This window comes from Malaya genurostris, chromosome 3 (genome assembly GCF_030247185.1).
Source record: "Malaya genurostris strain Urasoe2022 chromosome 3, Malgen_1.1, whole genome shotgun sequence".
Classification (NCBI taxonomy): domain Eukaryota; kingdom Metazoa; phylum Arthropoda; class Insecta; order Diptera; family Culicidae; genus Malaya; species Malaya genurostris.
The window spans coordinates 127,168,518-127,188,157 of record NC_080572.1 but is presented as its reverse complement, the minus strand read 5'-3'; the positions used below and the strand labels follow the sequence as shown (position 1 = coordinate 127,188,157).

Below are 19,640 nucleotides of genomic sequence, written 5' to 3'. Positions count from 1 at the left end.
ATTTTAAAGGAATGGCGAAACAGAAGAACAACCAGTTGTCAACATGACTGATTTGTTTCCTCGAGTTGACATTTCGTCACAAATAACCGAATCTCTTCTCGGAGAAATATCAGACAAAAACTGGAAGACTAGAAATGAGGGATTGGAAAAACTAAGAACAATCATCGGTGAAGCTAAATTGATTAAATCAAATCTTGGAGATTTACCACAAGTATTAGCTCAAAGATTGGTGGACAGTAATGCAAAGATTGCCCAAACTTCTGTGGAAATATGTGATCAGATTGCAATTGCTATGGGACCGTCATGTAAACAGTACGTGCGCGTATTTTTTCCAGGTTTTTTGAAGGGTTTAGGTGATGGAAAAGCGTTTATTAGAAGTGCATCAATTTCGTGTATTAATACGTGGGGAGATCAAGCTGGATATAAAGAATTTTTTGAAAGTGAGATGATCGCAGATGCTCTGAAAACTGGTAGTCCGGCCTTGAAGACAGAAGTTTGGGGTTGGTTAGCGGAAAAATTACCACCCCTACCGGTAAGACGATTTTATGTAACGATACACATTTCAAAAATTATTTATTCATGATCAATAACAAGAAATAATAAAATGAACTTGTTTTGCTTGTGGCTATCTAGAAAAGACTCGTCCAGAGAAGACTTACTATATTTTCAAATTTGTCTGTGTCGAAAGACCAAATACAAGGTTGACCAAGAAACCTGACACATTTTGTCTCTGTTCTTCGATTACACTGGAACCAAACAAGGGAGGAAAAAACTGAACACGGCATCGGAACGCATGCGACCGATAGCCCGGAACTTGCGCATAATTCGTGGAATCTTCTTAAGTGCTCTATATTTTTACAATGCATAATTAGCAAATAAGTGCCAATTCCTTCGAAATAAACAATATCGTCACAACCCAGCAGTTGAAACCAGCGGATTATGGTGCTCGTTTTTCATTCGCAAACAAGATGCACGAAATGCTAGGCAGTGATGAGATTTCTCAAAGTGACATAATGATGAGCTACGAATCTCGCTTCCACCTGGATGGCGCGAAAAACAAGCAAAATTGTCGTTATTATACCGTTACAGGTTGTGGAGAAGTCCCTTCAATAATTTTAAAAAACTCACGAATAGTTGTAACGTACGACTGATTCTTCAAAAACGAGTTATAAATAAAAAAACGCGTTGAGCGACACTCCAGTGCTCCATGATGGAAAACTAAAAGACGAAAATAAACTTTCCGAAGCCGTGTTCGGTTTCTCCCTCCCTTGTTTAGTTTCTGTGTAACCGGAGAACAGAATGTGACAGGTTCCTTTGCGAAACACTGTATTTCAAATAACTAACAATGAGGGCTGAAAACTAGAGAAAGAATTTTATATGTGTATCTTTCTTAATATTTTGATGTACTTACATTAGTAGCTAAAATCGGTTACCGACAGCAGTCAGTTAGTATGTGTTCAATATAGGTGCAATTGACACTATTAGTATACCTAGTAATCGTTTAGTAGATCGTCTTTTTTTACTATGTCGACAAATAAAGTTTTAAATTAAATTATTTGCAGACAAAGAGCATTCAAAAAGATGAATTGATCGCCATCTTGCCACATTTGTACGCTAACATATGTGATAGAAATGCGGATGTTCGAAAAAACGCCAACGAAGCAGTTTTAGGAATAATGATTCATTTGGGTTACGATGCGATGATGAAGGCATTGGATAAGCAGAAGCCAACTTCAAAAAAAGACATTCAAGCCGCCTTGGATAAAGCAAGGCCAAATTTGCCAGTAAAACCTCTACCGAAAAATAAACAACAAGCACCGATTATTGAAGAAACAAAGGTTGTGCGACCAGGTACGGCCAAACTTTTGCCGAAAACAGTAGGACTGGCTCCTAAAGCAAACGCCACTACGACTTCCCGCAAGAAGGAAGAAGAGATAGATACTTCACCGTTACTAGCTATCAACAATATGAAAAGTCAGCGTTTGCTGGATGAACAGAAGCTTAAAGTTCTCAAGTGGACATTTACCACACCGAGGGAAGAGTTTACAGATCTTTTAAAGGAACAAATGACAGCCGCTAATGTTAATAGAGGACTGATTGCGAATATGTTTCATGAAGATTTCCGGTATCATTTGAAAGTGATCGAAGCGTTGATAGATGATTTACCTAAGAATGACAAAGGCCTGATTTGTAATTTGGATCTGATAATGAAGTGGCTCTCTCTTAGGTTCTATGATACCAATCCTTCCGTGTTGCTCAAGGGATTGGATTATTTGAACCTGGTATTTCAAATGTTGATCGAGAAGCAGTATGTATTGGCAGAGAATGAAGGTAGCTCGTTCGTTCCGCATCTGCTCACAAAAATAGGAGATCCAAAAGATGTTGTGCGTAATGGCGTTCGCACATTGTTACGGCAAATTTGTTTGGTTTATCCATTTGCGAAAGTGTTCGTTTTTGTCATGGATGCATTGAAATCAAAAAACGCTCGACAACGAGCCGAGTGTTTGGATGAACTAGGATACCTCATAGAAACATATGGGTTAACCGTTTGTCAACCTACGCAACAGGTAAAAGTAACATAATGAAGTTAGATAAAATTTATATAATTTTGTTCATGAATTTCCAGGCCGCACTAAAAGAAATTGCCAAGCATATTTCGGACCGAGATAACTCCGTTCGTAATGCTGCTCTCAATGCAGTTGTGCAAGCGTATTTCCTTGCCGGAGAGAAAGTGTATAAACTTATCGGTCAGCTGTCGGAAAAAGATCTATCGATGTTGGATGAGCGCATTAAGCGGTCGAAAAAAACCGTCATCAAGAAACCGAGTAGTTCCATCGAAATAGTGAAGGTACCATCCGCTATTGAAATGAATTTAAAAAACGAAACTAATGAGGAGGACGAAGAAGAGGAAGATGTTGTTCCAGCAGTCGAACAGCATACGGAAGCGATACCTGCACGGTAGGTTTGCTCAAACTGTTGTATTTTTTTTCGATGAGATCCAGTGTATGCATCACTTTTGTTTAAACCATTTTTGTTTTTTTAAGTAAACATAGAACGATTGTTTTTAACAATAGTATCAAACACAATGATAGAGCCACTGATATATCTAACGGAGATATAATGGAATATTTTGAAGATTCTGAAAATGCACATAAAAAACCGCGTGAGGAGCAGTTTGCCCAGGAAGAACCAAAGTTAGTAAACACCTTGTCGGGGTGAATGTTTTGAATCATATAGGAGAATTCCACGTATGTGCATGTTATCCTGTATTTATGTTTTTTTTTGTCTCTACTACTCTTTAGTTTGGGAGAAAGTAGATTCTTGTGATGTGATAGTGACAATGACGTTCGGGGCCAGGAGAAGATTTTTTCAAAATATTGAAAAAAATATTTGGAATTTTCTCTCTACCGTGATTTTGACAAGTAGTAATAATTTTGAGGTTTTTAGTAATCAGATTGACCATTTGTGATGTATCATTTGATTAAATATTATAAGAAAACAGTGCTCGATGAATATTAGATTAGGTCCTTAGTGCCAATGACAGTTTCTCTTTTAATTATTACGGAATCTTCTTGTATTTTTCGATAATTTAAATAAGTGCGAATTGAAAGATGATAATTTACTTAATATCATTTGCAAATAGTAAGAGAGAAGGATTGCTCAAAGTACCGTCTAATGTTCAGTGGGGTAGTTCTCGTCCTCGTGTGGCGTATTTCGTTTGAGCTTCGCTAGACTGCCCCTCATTCACGAGTGTAGTTCAGCTAAGTTTGAAATTAGAAAGTAGAACTTCAGGAAATCCAGTAGTGTAAGTGATGCGAGTAGTATTGGTAACTTCTTAACGTTTAATTATTTTAAAAATTTATTCAATCTGTGCATCATAGAAGTTCTGTAGGATTGATTTTAATTTTGTTTGATACTAATAGACCAAAGATGTTTTCTTCACAAGAACTGACGTAAAAAATGAATAATTTCTTTCACATAACCTATCCTAGCTAACCTGTATTTGTAATTTATTAGCTAAATTAGCATTTTATGATGCAAATCGAAACTCGTGAAATATTTCTACAGGGCTTCCGGCGAGCCTTATGAGCACGTTGTTTCGTTGTTGTTGTGATGTAATGATACCTTTCTCATATAACTCAGGTTTTCATTAATATTACTAAGGGATTCTTCAACTAATTTTTGTTTAAATGAAAACGATTTGAATAAAAACAGAACTACTTGGTTGGGCACATACTAGCATAACCTTTTCAATTTATACACAGTTTTAACCGAAGTTTATAGGAATGCTATAAAAAGATATAGATTTGGCTTAAACTTTAGACAAACTTTCCGAGCCCGGAGGACCAGTCTCATGCACCAATCGATTCAGCTCGATGAACCGAATGTGTGTTTTTAGCAAAGAGATTGAGAGCTCAGAGATGAATGGACCGATTTAAAACAAACTAGTCGCAAATGGAAGGTATCATCGTCGGCCTGATTTTTATTGAATGTTTTTGAGATCGGATGTTTACTTTTCGAATTATACGAAGTATTATATCAAAATTTTTAGTTGTTTGACAATATCTGTAACAGTCGCCCTTGTAAACAAACCTTGTTCTGAGTCTTAGATTTCACACGGCAATAGCTATCCAACAAACAAGAGATTGCTAAAATCCGGATTGTTGGACGGAGATATCGATATTATTGTGTAAAGGACTTTTCCCCCTTATTCAACTAGTAGCAGTGTCAAGCGCTGAATGATAACACATGGATCAATGTTTTATGGATGTTTTATCAAAACACGAAACTCGGTTTTTTCCATTTTTTAAACAAACTACAAAACGACTTTACTCCAACCTCGATAACTCAGCTGTTTCTGGTCGGATCGACTTAAAATTTTGATCCGTTTCAGCAAAGGTTAGTACTCTAGAAAGACGTGGTTACTGGTTTACTACGAGCGCCATATCTGCTTTAGTCTCGGGACTTATTGATCCATGTGTTAAAGCGATGTTTGGGAGCAAAGTGAAACACGATTTTTAACACGGTGGTATGCAATTGTTTATAGACAGCCTTTTTCATGACAATTTACCTCGTTTTAAGCACAGTTCGTTAAGCACAGTTCGTTTATGGTAACATAATTTAAATTAAAATAATGTCACTCATTTTTCTCGTAGATGGCTAAACCGATTTGCTCAATCTAAAATGGTGGTAAATGAAAGGTCTTAAGATTCCATGAAAACTTTTAGCAGATCCGACTTCCGGTTCAGGAGATACAGATTAGTGTAAAAATGTCATTTTCAAATAAATTAATTCTATATATCACGTCACTATACACATTCACTAGGTATCTCATAACACTTTAAACATGTATAATAAACGTCACATTTTACAGATATGCATTTCGAATGTTTTTCACATTCTTCATTAGTGTAATCAGGTTTTAAATCTGGTACACTGATGAAGAATTTAAAAAAAAACATTCGAAACACGAAATGTGACGTTTATTATACATGTTTGAAGAGTTGTGAGATAAATAGCGGAGGTGTATAGTGACGTGATATATAGTAGAATTCAATGGTGATGAAATATTACTCTCGTGAATTTACTTCAGTTATACAGGTATCCGGTGTTCGATCCCGCAAGGCACCCAAAAATTTGATTTGGAATGCACTGCGATTTTTTTTTAAGATGGCTACACTTGTTTTCAAAATTTTTGAGTCAAATGAAACGGCTTGAGATCCCCTAGGTGAATTTAACCGACATCGGCAAAAGTAGTTTCCGAATTCCGCTTTCATCAGTATCGGGAATAGAGGAACTCAATTGTTTTCTCAAAGAAGGCAAAAACCATTTCATAAACAAAAATTCGAACACTTTTTGGTTTCCTATTCCGAAATCTTATTCTGGAATGACAGGGTGATTCCATAATAGAAGTTGATACCAACAAATTTTCAAAGTTAGGTTCAAAACTATTCCAATCTATTTGGCATATTAATTCATGGCAATACGAATAGTTTTGGGTTATGTTGGTCCCAGAATACCGGTTCTGATAATACCGTAAATAATGACCAAAAACTCTGAAGTGCAACTCACTTCGACATCGCATGGAATGCTTGTTTGATTGTCACACATTAGGATTCAAAGGAATAATTTTATGGTTTCATACAATTTCTCTTTTCGATCCGACTTGCAGTTCCGAAATTACAGGGTAATGAGTAATCGAAATTTCAAACTGCGGATTGATAAGAAAGGTATCATCTCACTGCTAGGTGGATTCTTTTAGCATTTTATAGCGAAAACCGGTTTAAAATGTTAAACACACTTCATCCTGTTGTTTCGGAATTGGAAGTGAATAGCAGTATATGAAACCGTAAAACTTTTATTTGAGTCTAAGTTTAAGTCTACCCAATCTCTGAAATCGATTCGTCTATAATTTGAATTTAAATTAAAACTTAATTTTGAATTTATATTTTTGTTTTGTTTTTTGCATTATCGCTCTGAATGACAAGTTGCAATTTCATACACACTTTACTCTATATTTCTGGAACTGGAAGCTGGATCTGGATAAAATTCTACTTCAACGTATGGAAATATGATACTTTTAATTTAAATCTAAGTTTGTGAAAATCAGTCTAGTCGTTTCTGAGAAGTTGAAGTGATTTCCGGTTTGGAGGACGCGATCACCTTCTCCATAACCGGAAACAAAGATCCGGTGTATTCAAAATCAATGTATTTGGCCATCAACTAACCGAACCATTTGAAGAATTTTACGGCTGGATGAAAACATTTAGCTCAATTGTTTAAAAACGTGTCATGTATCACTATTTTTTTTACCTGGAGTCATGTATGAAAACACGCTCTTGAAAAAGACATTTTTAATACTTATCAGCCTGTAATTGCGGAACCGGCGGTCGTTTACGGATGAAATTCGGTAGGGCTCTGAGAAAATCGGGTGATATTTTTTTTGGGTCAGTACTCCATTACTTCCGAACAGAAACTTCGAACCGAATAAAATACAACAGCAGGCTATAATACCAAGAGACTTTACATTTGAATCTAAGTTTGTAAACATCGGTTCAACCATCTCCGAGAAAATCGAGTGCACATTTTGCGCACCCAACAAACTGAAAATGGTATATGAAAATCGGCCCTCCGGGCATCGTCCGAAAGTCGGTTTTCACAGTGATTGCATAGCCTTTTTATATAAGAAAGGCAAACCTTATTTAATTTATTCAAAATACACTTCATAAACGTTTGTAGAAAAAGCAGCACTAAACATTTGAAACATTGGGTCTCCCCAATTGGTTACCGGATTATGATTTGCATCGTTAGGATGTGACGAAATCATTTCGTGTAAGATATTTCGTTAGTCGTACACGTTGCTCGTAAGTTTGCAAACTCAGGTGCTAATAATCGTTACATAAATAATTTGTTCATTACTATTAATATTATAATTATTTTTTCCATTTATTTTGTATATATTGATTTTTGCAGTTGGTTGAGGCTTTTCTGTTTGTTTGACGTATATTATACAAACGAGAATATTTGTTCATTATTTAATTTTTGTTATTCCATTTACATTAATTAGCTTCTAACTCTTTCGTGACGCGTCTCATGTCTAAAGCAACACAACAAATAATTTCGCTAACTCTAATTTTGCATCTACATCTAAACGATACAGACTATTGACGATAATAGTAATGAGTTTCCTTCTTTTTCTCTTTTCTGCTGCTATATATAATCGGATCTATCTTTTGTCCCTTGACTGATGTGCTTACAAAACGTCTATCCAGACCACCCGAAGTGTGTCCACCTAAAGTCAGCGGTCCGTTTAAACTGGACGAAAATGTGATCGCCGAGATTGAATGCAACTGGGTCAAGGCCGAGCATCATCGCAAACTGGATTTGCCGACGATTGATGTTTCGTTCATATACGACTCGATCAAGGTAATTCCAGTTCGGGGTGTGGCATACCCAGAGGAGAAGTTTCAGCAACTGCTGGCACGAACATTGCATCGGCCAATTAGTGCCCATTCACGCGAATATGCGATGAGTCCACCATCGCATCTGCGTTCGCCGGCCTACGGCGGAGCGGTCAAGCCAAAACCAACTGCAAAGTATGTTAAGATAAATTGTAAATTTAATTTGACAACCGTTACTTGTACTAACTGTTGTAACACATGATGGTATTGTTATATTTACAGTTTAGCCGATGCATTACCCAAACTAGATCCAAATTTACTGCGCATCATTCGTGGTATCGGTAGTGCTGATGCTTACACCGCACATGCCGCCATAAACGAGTTATCGGACATACTGGAATCACAAGAGAAACAAGCTGTTTTAAGGGATTACGAAGAGATCTATATACAAAGTATATTGCAGCAATTCAAGGTAGTTTCAACATACGAATATAAAATAAGAATGATTTGAAAGCAGTTTTTTTACATTAGTATTTGCAGCAAAAACCGCTATCCGATTCTTTGACTATGTATCAGCCATTGTTACACAGTATATACTCCTTCTTTGCTTCGAAAACCCTCGGTAAAAATCTTTCGGTCAACACTATCAAAAGTATTATAGCAGTACTTTTGGGACTGATGGCGGACAACAAACTTGGTGGTAGCACGGATGATGCACAATTCACCAAAGTCGTGAACGGCATTTGTTTGAAAATTTTAGATCGGACAAATTTCACAAATTTGAACTGGTGAGTTACAGTGACTTGACAGTGATTCTTGTGATAGTAGTATGATATTTTTATTTCCTAACAGTGCACTTATTCGATTATTGAAAGAATCCTGTCAAACCAGTTGTTTGCCTAAGTTTACTGATCTGCTGATGAAATGTATCTGGAGAAATGTAAAGGTAGGTGAATTTAGTTTGTATTACAATGATGTACTACATTATACCAAATTTTTAGGTTATTCCTGATAGACTTCAGGATCTGGAGTATGATGCCGTGTTACTGGAAGTTCACGAATTCATGCTTGCGTTACCGAGTGTATGGTGGCAGCAACGCCCGTCAGATACACCTCTTAGAACCATCAAAACAATTATACACAACATGACAAAAATTAAAGGAAATTCTATTCTGCAGCACTTAAATAAGATCCCCAGTCATTCGGAACTTAATACCTACATTCTGCGAATACTGAAAAATCTGAATAAGGAATCTTCATCTAATGCCGCAAATCAACACGCATCAGCGATTGTCAATTCGAATAGTGAAAATAACAATACTCAGCATCGATCCGGCAGTCGACCAGTGCATGAAACGCACGAGGAAGTATCCAACATTTTCAAGCTCATCTCGAACACCGACACCAGTCAAGAGGGTTTGGCGAAGTTATACGAGTTTAAGGTATGTCCAATAGATGGTCGATTAAACAAAAAATGTGCCTTTATAAAAAATGTGAAGATTTATGTCCTATTCAAAGTACTTCTTTCAATTGATCAAGTATCAAATGATCAAGTATCAAATTATCATTCTCGCGTCAATCAGCAAAACGTAAGCATGGGTTTGGGTGTACGTTATTTGGCGGAAATTCGTTAAGCCGAATTTTGTTTGGCATGAATTTGTTTGGCATGAATTTGTTTGGCATCACTTTTAATTGGTATAAATTTGTTTGACATAAAAAAAGACATACTGTTTCATTTGGCGGAAGTACTTTAAAAAGCTGAAATACATAACGGCCGAAAACACTTGGATTATGGGTTTTCCGATTGATAAAAAAATTATTAAATTAGTGAAATTAGATAAAAGGCGGCTTTGCTGCCTTGTTGCCATCTAATGCGCGGCCAGAGGATAGCTCCAAGATTTAAATAGACCGGGCAAACGAGTGGATTACAGGCTTCTGTGCGTGGACCACTGCTTCCGACGGCTGCACCACATTGATAGACTTATAACACATATTCACTTAAAAATCGAAAGTAAAAATCAAGAACTTATCTAAACACTAATCGGAAAACCTGTAATCCAAGTGTTTTCGGCCGTTATGTAGTTCAGCATTTCAAAGTACTCCGAGGACAAATCGAATATCTAAAGAAAATATGCACAAGTAAAATTATGCCAAATAACTGTGGAGTTTTACGCACCCCTGAGCATTACAGGCGACGAGAGAGGGAGAGATAAGTGAACACAAGCGAAGAGAGAAAAACCTCAGAGCAAAATGGCGATCGAGTAGAGTCACCCAAGCGAAATCGTACTGAATCCACATTTGGTGACCCCGAGTCGAAACCCGATCATAAGAGAAGAGCAAACGAATATCATAACTATAGTTCATTTAGTTATCATTGCTTATTTAGCTATCATAATGGATTGTGAAATGTTGCAAAAATTGCTGGAAATAGTAAAGTAATGAATAAATTTACAATGATAGCTCGTTTTGTTATTATTTTCTTATTCAGACAGTGAGAAATGTATGAAAGTATTAAAGTGCCGCTGTCAGCATTTTCTGTCATATTTAGTATATTTTAGTAAGAAGTTCATAATATACACGAAAAACTCGAATTTTGGCAGAATAATGGATTGAAGATAGTAAACCCTGTTTAAATGATTTTGAGGGCTGAACAATTTATTCGAAGTATAATCTTTATATAAAAAAAGGATGTAAGTTTGTATGTTTGTAACGCCATAACTCCGACGACTTTACGGATTGCCACCAAACTTGGCACAGATACTTCTTGCTCTTCAGAGATGGTCATAAAGATATTCCTAGGGGGGAGAGTGTGTCTTTAACATGGGGAGTCATGACAACATTTATCTAATTTGACGAGAATCTATACTTTTCAAAGATCATGGATACTTTTTTGTACGAATTAGATATGATTATAAGGGGGGTTGATGTAGTAAGGGCCTCTAAAAAGAGGTGTAATGATTGTAACGGAATAATTCCGGAACTACTCAACGGATTACTATAAAAATTGGCACAGATACTTCTTTCTTCAGATATGATCGTTAGGACATTTTCATAGGAGAGAGTGTATAGCAACTGTCCTTAATATGGTGTCCTTAAAATGGAGCAACGACGAAATTTATCTAATTTAAAAAGAACCGATATATTTCAGCAAAGCTCCATAACAACTCAGTAAATTATCACCAAACTTGGCACAGGTATTTCTTACAATTCAGAGGGTGTCATTAGAGTATATTTTGATTTTTCTCGACGAGCTTTAATATTCATTGCAAAGGGGGTGTAATTCGTAGCAATTGCCTCTCTCTTTTCTTATTTGTCGACAAACAAGAGAGGGGGAAGGATTCAGACTATGAGGAAGGGGTCTTGAAAATCAATTTCTATCTCTCATTTTTTGTAAAATAAGAGAGAGGCAAGAATTTCTAGGTCTTGCTAGATAGTATTAATATTGTTAATTTGAATGGAACGCAGGTTTAAAAAAAAATAAAAGATTTGGTTCTATTTCGAAGAGAAAATTAAAAAACTAAGAGACAATAATCTTAATCTGCCTATAAAAGCGAGTGTATGCAAGTTTCAGCATAACTACGAAACAACCAAACAAGTCGTCGCCAAGCTTGGCGCATGTACCAAAGGTGGAAATCGATACTTTTTGAAGAGCACGGATACTTTGTACACTATTCAGAGGTGGAGTTAAGGATTATCGTGGAGAAGAGCTGTAGCAAGTTCACTAAAAATAGGAAGTTCAATATAAAATTTATTCAACGAGAAACGATGTTTCTTGACAAATACAGATACTACTTTTATTTCAATGGAGATTATAAGGTTATTTTTGTAGCAAGTGCCCCAAACATGAGAAGTGTAAGGTGAAATTGATTGAATTTTACAGAAAACATAACAACATAAAACTGACCAAATTTGACGAGGATACCATGAAAATTAACATTATTGTGAGATCTGAGATGGGACACTGACCGTGAACAATCTGAACATGTACGTATTGTTTAATCGTTTAATCGGGTTGCCGTCTAAGTTATGAATTCGAGAATTTTTTTTCGAGGGATCCGGTTTTGTCCATTTCCCACATCGTCGCTCTTTGACGACTGTTTTAAAGTTTAAGCCTACATCACCTTGTAATTCCGAAACCGAAAGTCGCATCTGCACAACGTTTACGTTTCATTTACACCTAAGTTTATGAAAATCCACCAGTTAATCTCTGAAAAATCTTCACGGAGAAAATTCACTATTTTCCGGTACTTAGGGAACCGGAAACTGGGGACCGGTATAACTGTAGTGAGATTATTTGGTGATCTGTCAGCAAGATCTAGTTACTAGAAAAAATTATGATCAATTTTCAAGCAAATCGCAGCTCTCTACATGGTCACTTATGAAAAGCTAAAAAAGTCAATTATGAGGGTAATCAAATTTTTTGCACTTATCTCCCTGTAACTCCGTAACCAGAATTCGGATTCATATAAAATTCTTGAGCATTGTATAGGATCACAAGATCTTTCATATGAATCTAAGTTTATGAAAATCAGTTCAGCCAACTCTGAGAGAAAGTGCACACACATACAGATTTTGCCGATCTCGACGAACGGATTCGAGATTTGACACGGATTCGGATTTGACACTCGACCCTCTGAGTCTTGGTTTAATAGTCGATTTTCACAGTGATTGCACAACTTTTCTATATGGGAAAGGCAAAACACAATAATCAGCGAATGTAAATTTGTAAATCAATGCAAAAATCGGAGAAGTACTTTTGAACATTGGGTGTAAAAAAAAAAACAGACAAAAATTGTTCTAAAACATCTTCATTTCTAGAACCGTGCAAAAAAATTGTACACAAGAACAGGGGTATAGCTTCTGGTTAGCTGGTTCTTCCGAAACAAATGCCTATATCCGATTACTTTTGGGCCGACTGTCGTTTAGGAACGTAGCGTGGATCAGATCACGTAACAAATAAACAAATTGTTCTTCATTCGCAGTAAAATTCGGTCAAAACTAAACTTGTTATTTCGATAGAAATGTTTGTTCGGTTCTCTCAAAATACATGTTTTCTAAAAAATTTAGTAATCTTAAGTCCGTGTTCGGTTTCTGCATTCAAATATACATACTTAAACTGCTTTTCTAAATTTAATTGTATTCATCCGATATTGACATATTAAAAGTTGTAAGTTAATTTAGAAACATGATAAATTTGTACATGCTTTTGGTTGTAAATTTAAGTGAATTGAAACGTAAACTTACATGATTTTCTCTTAGTGTGTCCCTTACAAACGTTTACAAAAAGGGAATAGACGAAATGGATTCCGGTTAACATATATTATTTTTATTCTTTACAAAATGTGTTTTTTGGGGGATAGGTCTTACTCCATACTAGTTCTATGGACATTTAAGATATTTTCTTTCTTTGTATTGTCGAATTACGGTCTGCAATACCCACTTGTCATAAAATTATATGTGTATCCAGAACTCTGTTAAAAAATTAGAAACTACAGCAGTGTATGAGAAAATGAGAACCTTTGACGGCGATAAACGTTTCTTAATACCCAAGGGCAACTCAAACAAATAATAAGTGATAGTAAGCAAAACCATCCCGTTCATATTCCAAGAAGGATTAGAAGGTTGCTTGTTGAAGTAAATTCAATATCTGTATCACCTCATTCACATTTAAAATTGGCAAAGTATTTTTTTATGCTCCAGAAATTATTGATTTTGTTTTTAGATTGATAATAGTAAACGCAGACCTGATTTTGCAATTCGATTATTCATTACCACGGAAGGAAAGAGACAAAAAATTAAACAGTTCGATGCAGCGATGAAAGCGTTCTCATATCTGTATGACGAAGTCGAAGGGCTTATAATATAATGGCTGTATTTCCACTCACTATCAATCGGATGCCATGGCCTTGAGTTGAAGCTACCGACTTCCACTTCATAAGCGTAGGTTCGAAACTATTTCATCTTTAACAAAACATGTTCAATATAATTCACAACTAATTTAGCCTTCAAGTATGCAATTAAGCTCACCCTCTCAATAATTTTTATGGCAAATTTCATACGCCTAAATGTTGGCTATAAATACATTAAGCTTGTGATTCTATTTTTAGATCAGCACGATTAAATCGTAGTAATCAAAATTGGGTTCATATACACATCAAGAAAGAAAATGGGTATAAACTAATATTCTTGTGGTATAGTTTTGGTATCTTAAATAGGTCAACTTGTTATGAATCTGGTATGCATGGTGTAAATTTTTGGTATTCAGTTTTGATATTTTAGCTCTTAATTCAACCTAACCAATACCAAACAGAACTATTTTGCTATTCTGAAAAGAATGACATAACATGGTCTTCGTTTGCTATTCTCTTCTGATCGGGAACACGCGGAATAACGTCGGTAACAACGCGCCCCGTATGAAAATTGTTTATCGAACAGTGTCGGAATCAGATTTTTCCTGTCGCTATCTTATTTTCGTTACGATTTACAACTATGCTGCAACCGCAAGCAAACGATATCGCCGCAGCATCAGTTGCTGTTGAGCTCCCCGAATTCTGGAAAAAATGCTATGTGGTTCGCCCAATCCGAGGCGCAGTTCGTCCTAGCGGGAGTATCTCGTGATGCAACCAAGTTCTACCATATAATCGTCAAAGTACACCAGAGTGTGTTGTGTCATATTTCTGAATTGGTTGCGAACCCTCCCGAAAACGACAAATATATGTCCATTAAAGCCAGACTGCTAGGTCGTATCGAGATGTCAGCGCAAGCTAAAATGGAGAAATTGCTGAATTCTTGCGATTTAGGAGATATGAAGCCAACACACCTCCTCGCTCGGATGCAGGATCTAGCAGCAGGACTCAAGGTCGACGACGGATTAATGAAAATGTTGTTCTTACAACGACTTCCTGAAGCGTTAAAGCGGTACTGACAATCCACGACGGCACGTCCCGATCAGAAGAGAATAGCAAACGAAGACCATGTTATGTCATTCTTTTCAGAATAGCAAAATAGTTCTGTTTGGTATTGGTTAGGTTGAATTAAGAGCTAAAATATCAAAACTGAATACCAAAAATTTACACCATGCATACCAGATTCATAACAAGTTGACCTATTTAAGATACCAAAACTATACCACAAGAATATTAGTTTATACCCATTTTCTTTCTTGATGTGTATATGAACCCAATTTTGATTACTACGATTTAATCGTGCTGATCTAAAAATAGAATCACAAGCTTAATGTATTTATAGCCAACATTTAGGCGTATGAAATTTGCCATAAAAATTATTGAGAGGGTGAGCTTAATTGCATACTTGAAGGCTAAATTAGTTGTGAATTATATTGAACATGTTTTGTTAAAGATGAAATAGTTTCGAACCTACGCTTATGAAGTGGAAGTCGGTAGCTTCAACTCAAGGCCATGGCATCCGATTGATAGTGAGTGGAAATACAGCCATTATATTATAAGCCCTTCGACTTCGTCATACAGATATGAGAACGCTTTCATCGCTGCATCGAACTGTTTAATTTTTTGTCTCTTTCCTTCCGTGGTAATGAATAATCGAATTGCAAAATCAGGTCTGCGTTTACTATTATCAATCTAAAAACAAAATCAATAATTTCTGGAGCATAAAAAAATACTTTGCCAATTTTAAATGTGAATGAGGTGATACAGATATTGAATTTACTTCAACAAGCAACCTTCTAATCCTTCTTGGAATATGAACGGGATGGTTTTGCTTACTATCACTTATTATTTGTTTGAGTTGCCCTTGGGTATTAAGAAACGTTTATCGCCGTCAAAGGTTCTCATTTTCTCATACACTGCTGTAGTTTCTAATTTTTTAACAGAGTTCTGGATACACATATAATTTTATGACAAGTGGGTATTGCAGACCGTAATTCGACAATACAAAGAAAGAAAATATCTTAAATGTCCATAGAACTAGTATGGAGTAAGACCTATCCCCCAAAAAACACATTTTGTAAAGAATAAAAATAATATATGTTAACCGGAATCCATTTCGTCTATTCCCTTTTTGTAAACGTTTGTAAGGGACACACTAAGAGAAAATCATGTAAGTTTACGTTTCAATTCACTTAAATTTACAACCAAAAGCATGTACAAATTTATCATGTTTCTAAATTAACTTACAACTTTTAATATGTCAATATCGGATGAATACAATTAAATTTAGAAAAGCAGTTTAAGTATGTATATTTGAATGCAGAAACCGAACACGGACTTAAGATTACTAAATTTTTTAGAAAACATGTATTTTGAGAGAACCGAACAAACATTTCTATCGAAAGAACAAGTTTAGTTTTGACCGAATTTTACTGCGAATGAAGAACAATTTGTTTATTTGTTACGTGATCTGATCCACGCTACGTTCCTAAACGACAGTCGGCCCAAAAGTAATCGGATATAGGCATTTGTTTCGGAAGAACCAGCTAACCAGAAGCTATACCCCTGTTCTTGTGTACAATTTTTTTGCACGGTTCTAGAAATGAAGATGTTTTAGAACAATTTTTGTCTGTTTTTTTTTTACACCCAATGTTCAAAAGTACTTCTCCGATTTTTGCATTGATTTACAAATTTACATTCGCTGATTATTGTGTTTTGCCTTTCCCATATAGAAAAGTTGTGCAATCACTGTGAAAATCGACTATTAAACCAAGACTCAGAGGGTCGAGTGTCAAATCCGAATCCGTGTCAAATCTCGAATCCGTTCGTCGAGATCGGCAAAATCTGTATGTGTGTGCACTTTCTCTCAGAGTTGGCTGAACTGATTTTCATAAACTTAGATTCATATGAAAGATCTTGTGATCCTATACAATGCTCAAGAATTTTATATGAATCCGAATTCTGGTTACGGAGTTACAGGGAGATAAGTGCAAAAAATTTGATTACCCTCATAATTGACTTTTTCAGCTTTTCATAAGTGACCATGTAGAGAGCTGCGATTTGCTTGAAAATTGATCATAATTTTTTCTAGTAACTAGATCTTGCTGACAGATCACCAAATAATCTCACTACAGTTATACCGGTCCCCAGTTTCCGGTTCCCTAAGTACCGGAAAATAGTGAATTTTCTCCGTGAAGATTTTTCAGAGATTAACTGGTGGATTTTCATAAACTTAGGTGTAAATGAAACGTAAACGTTGTGCAGATGCGACTTTCGGTTTCGGAATTACAAGGTGATGTAGGCTTAAACTTTAAAACAGTCGTCAAAGAGCGACGATGTGGGAAATGGACAAAACCGGATCCCTCGAAAAAAAATTCTCGAATTCATAACTTAGACGGCAACCCGATTAAACGATTAAACAATACGTACATGTTCAGATTGTTCACGGTCAGTGTCCCATCTCAGATCTCACAATAATGTTAATTTTCATGGTATCCTCGTCAAATTTGGTCAGTTTTATGTTGTTATGTTTTCTGTAAAATTCAATCAATTTCACCTTACACTTCTCATGTTTGGGGCACTTGCTACAAAAATAACCTTATAATCTCCATTGAAATAAAAGTAGTATCTGTATTTGTCAAGAAACATCGTTTCTCGTTGAATAAATTTTATATTGAACTTCCTATTTTTAGTGAACTTGCTACAGCTCTTCTCCACGATAATCCTTAACTCCACCTCTGAATAGTGTACAAAGTATCCGTGCTCTTCAAAAAGTATCGATTTCCACCTTTGGTACATGCGCCAAGCTTGGCGACGACTTGTTTGGTTGTTTCGTAGTTATGCTGAAACTTGCATACACTCGCTTTTATAGGCAGATTAAGATTATTGTCTCTTAGTTTTTTAATTTTCTCTTCGAAATAGAACCAAATCTTTTATTTTTTTTTAAACCTGCGTTCCATTCAAATTAACAATATTAATACTATCTAGCAAGACCTAGAAATTCTTGCCTCTCTCTTATTTTACAAAAAATGAGAGATAGAAATTGATTTTCAAGACCCCTTCCTCATAGTCTGAATCCTTCCCCCTCTCTTGTTTGTCGACAAATAAGAAAAGAGAGAGGCAATTGCTACGAATTACACCCCCTTTGCAATGAATATTAAAGCTCGTCGAGAAAAATCAAAATATACTCTAATGACACCCTCTGAATTGTAAGAAATACCTGTGCCAAGTTTGGTGATAATTTACTGAGTTGTTATGGAGCTTTGCTGAAATATATCGGTTCTTTTTAAATTAGATAAATTTCGTCTTTGCTCCATTTTAAGGACACCATATTAAGGACAGTTGCTATACACTCTCTCCTATGAAAATGTCCTAACGATCATATCTGAAGAAAGAAGTATCTGTGCCAATTTTTATAGTAATCCGTTGAGTAGTTCCGGAATTATTCCGTTACAATCATTACACCTCTTTTTAGAGGCCCTTACTACATCAACCCCCCTTATAATCATATCTAATTCGTACAAAAAAGTATCCATGATCTTTGAAAAGTATAGATTCTCGTCAAATTAGATAAATGTTGTCATGACTCCCCATGTTAAAGACACACTCTCCCCCCTAGGAATATCTTTATGACCATCTCTGAAGAGCAAGAAGTATCTGTGCCAAGTTTGGTGGCAATCCGTAAAGTCGTCGGAGTTATGGCGTTACAAACATACAAACATACAAACTTACATCCTTTTTTTATGTAAAGATTATACTTCGAATAAATTGTTCAGCCCTCAAAATCATTTAAACAGGGTTTACTATCTTCAATCCATTATTCTGCCAAAATTCGAGTTTTTCGTGTATATTATGAACTTCTTACTAAAATATACTAAAAATGACAGAAAATGCTGACAGCGGCACTTTAATACTTTCATACATTTCTCACTGTCTGAATAAGAAAATAATAACAAAACGAGCTATCATTGTAAATTTATTCATTACTTTACTATTTCCAGCAATTTTTGCAACATTTCACAATCCATTATGATAGCTAAATAAGCAATGATAACTAAATGAACTATAGTTATGATATTCGTTTGCTCTTCTCTTATGATCGGGGTTGTCTAAATTAGCCGAAATGGCAGATTAGATGGTAGAGACCACTTCCACGCATGTAGCAACTGTTGCACCGCAGCCGTCATCCCAAACAGGGCGACATCGACGGTCAGATAGCTCATCTCACTGCAGAGATCCGAAAGTTGAAGGAGTTTACCAGAGGCAAACAAGAAAGGAATCGTTAATTGTCACGCACGCGGCCAGATACGAACGACGAAGCAGTATTCTGGTACCACAGAAAATATTTATACTTTTAAAATATTTCAAAAAACTAAGCAGTTCCCCATCTCATGCGGCAGAGGTGTGCACGAGCACCAAAAGCCGCCGTTTGTCAATTTTGGACAAGACAAACAGCACCCGTTTCCTAATCGATACGGGTTTAGACGTCTCAATTCTGCCCGCCACCAGAAAAGACAAAACCAAACCGCCGATTTATTTACGATTCCTTTCCTCCTGCACGCTGCAAACAGTACTGTAGCATTTTGTGTAACATTATTTCGAAATGTATAAAAAATTAGGTAGAGTGTAATGACGTGGCAATATCGCAAAACCCTTTTTGCGCTCCAAGTTTTGTTTCTGTACCGAGGAGATCAGATTCTTTTGTTAGCTTGAACTGAACACAGGCTGTCGACGATACCTTTCGCCGATTAGATGTGCGAACCACCCTGCCCTATTCCTCGCAAAAAGGTTACCACAGGGTATAAAAAGCAATTTCCAACAACCTTGACAAATG

General features: G+C 36.1%; 1 protein-coding gene across 3 annotated transcripts in view; it reads left to right on the top strand.

The window, feature by feature from the left end:
- Positions 1-19,640, top strand: part of LOC131439290 (protein mini spindles) — a 62,205-nt gene that overhangs the window by 26,545 nt on the left and 16,020 nt on the right. The window contains exons 5-13 of one of the 3 annotated variants that reach the window (XM_058610131.1): positions 10-532; positions 1,563-2,567; positions 2,627-2,958; positions 3,045-3,194; positions 7,773-8,096; positions 8,184-8,373; positions 8,433-8,689; positions 8,754-8,847; positions 8,903-9,343. In XM_058610131.1, coding sequence (XP_058466114.1) covers positions 10-532; positions 1,563-2,567; positions 2,627-2,958; positions 3,045-3,194; positions 7,773-8,096; positions 8,184-8,373; positions 8,433-8,689; positions 8,754-8,847; positions 8,903-9,343 — 3,316 coding nt within the window. The remainder of the gene's footprint in view (positions 1-9; positions 533-1,562; positions 2,568-2,626; positions 2,959-3,044; positions 3,195-7,772; positions 8,097-8,183; positions 8,374-8,432; positions 8,690-8,753; positions 8,848-8,902; positions 9,344-19,640) is intronic. The other 2 variants (XM_058610132.1, XM_058610133.1) reach the window with 2 other exon arrangements.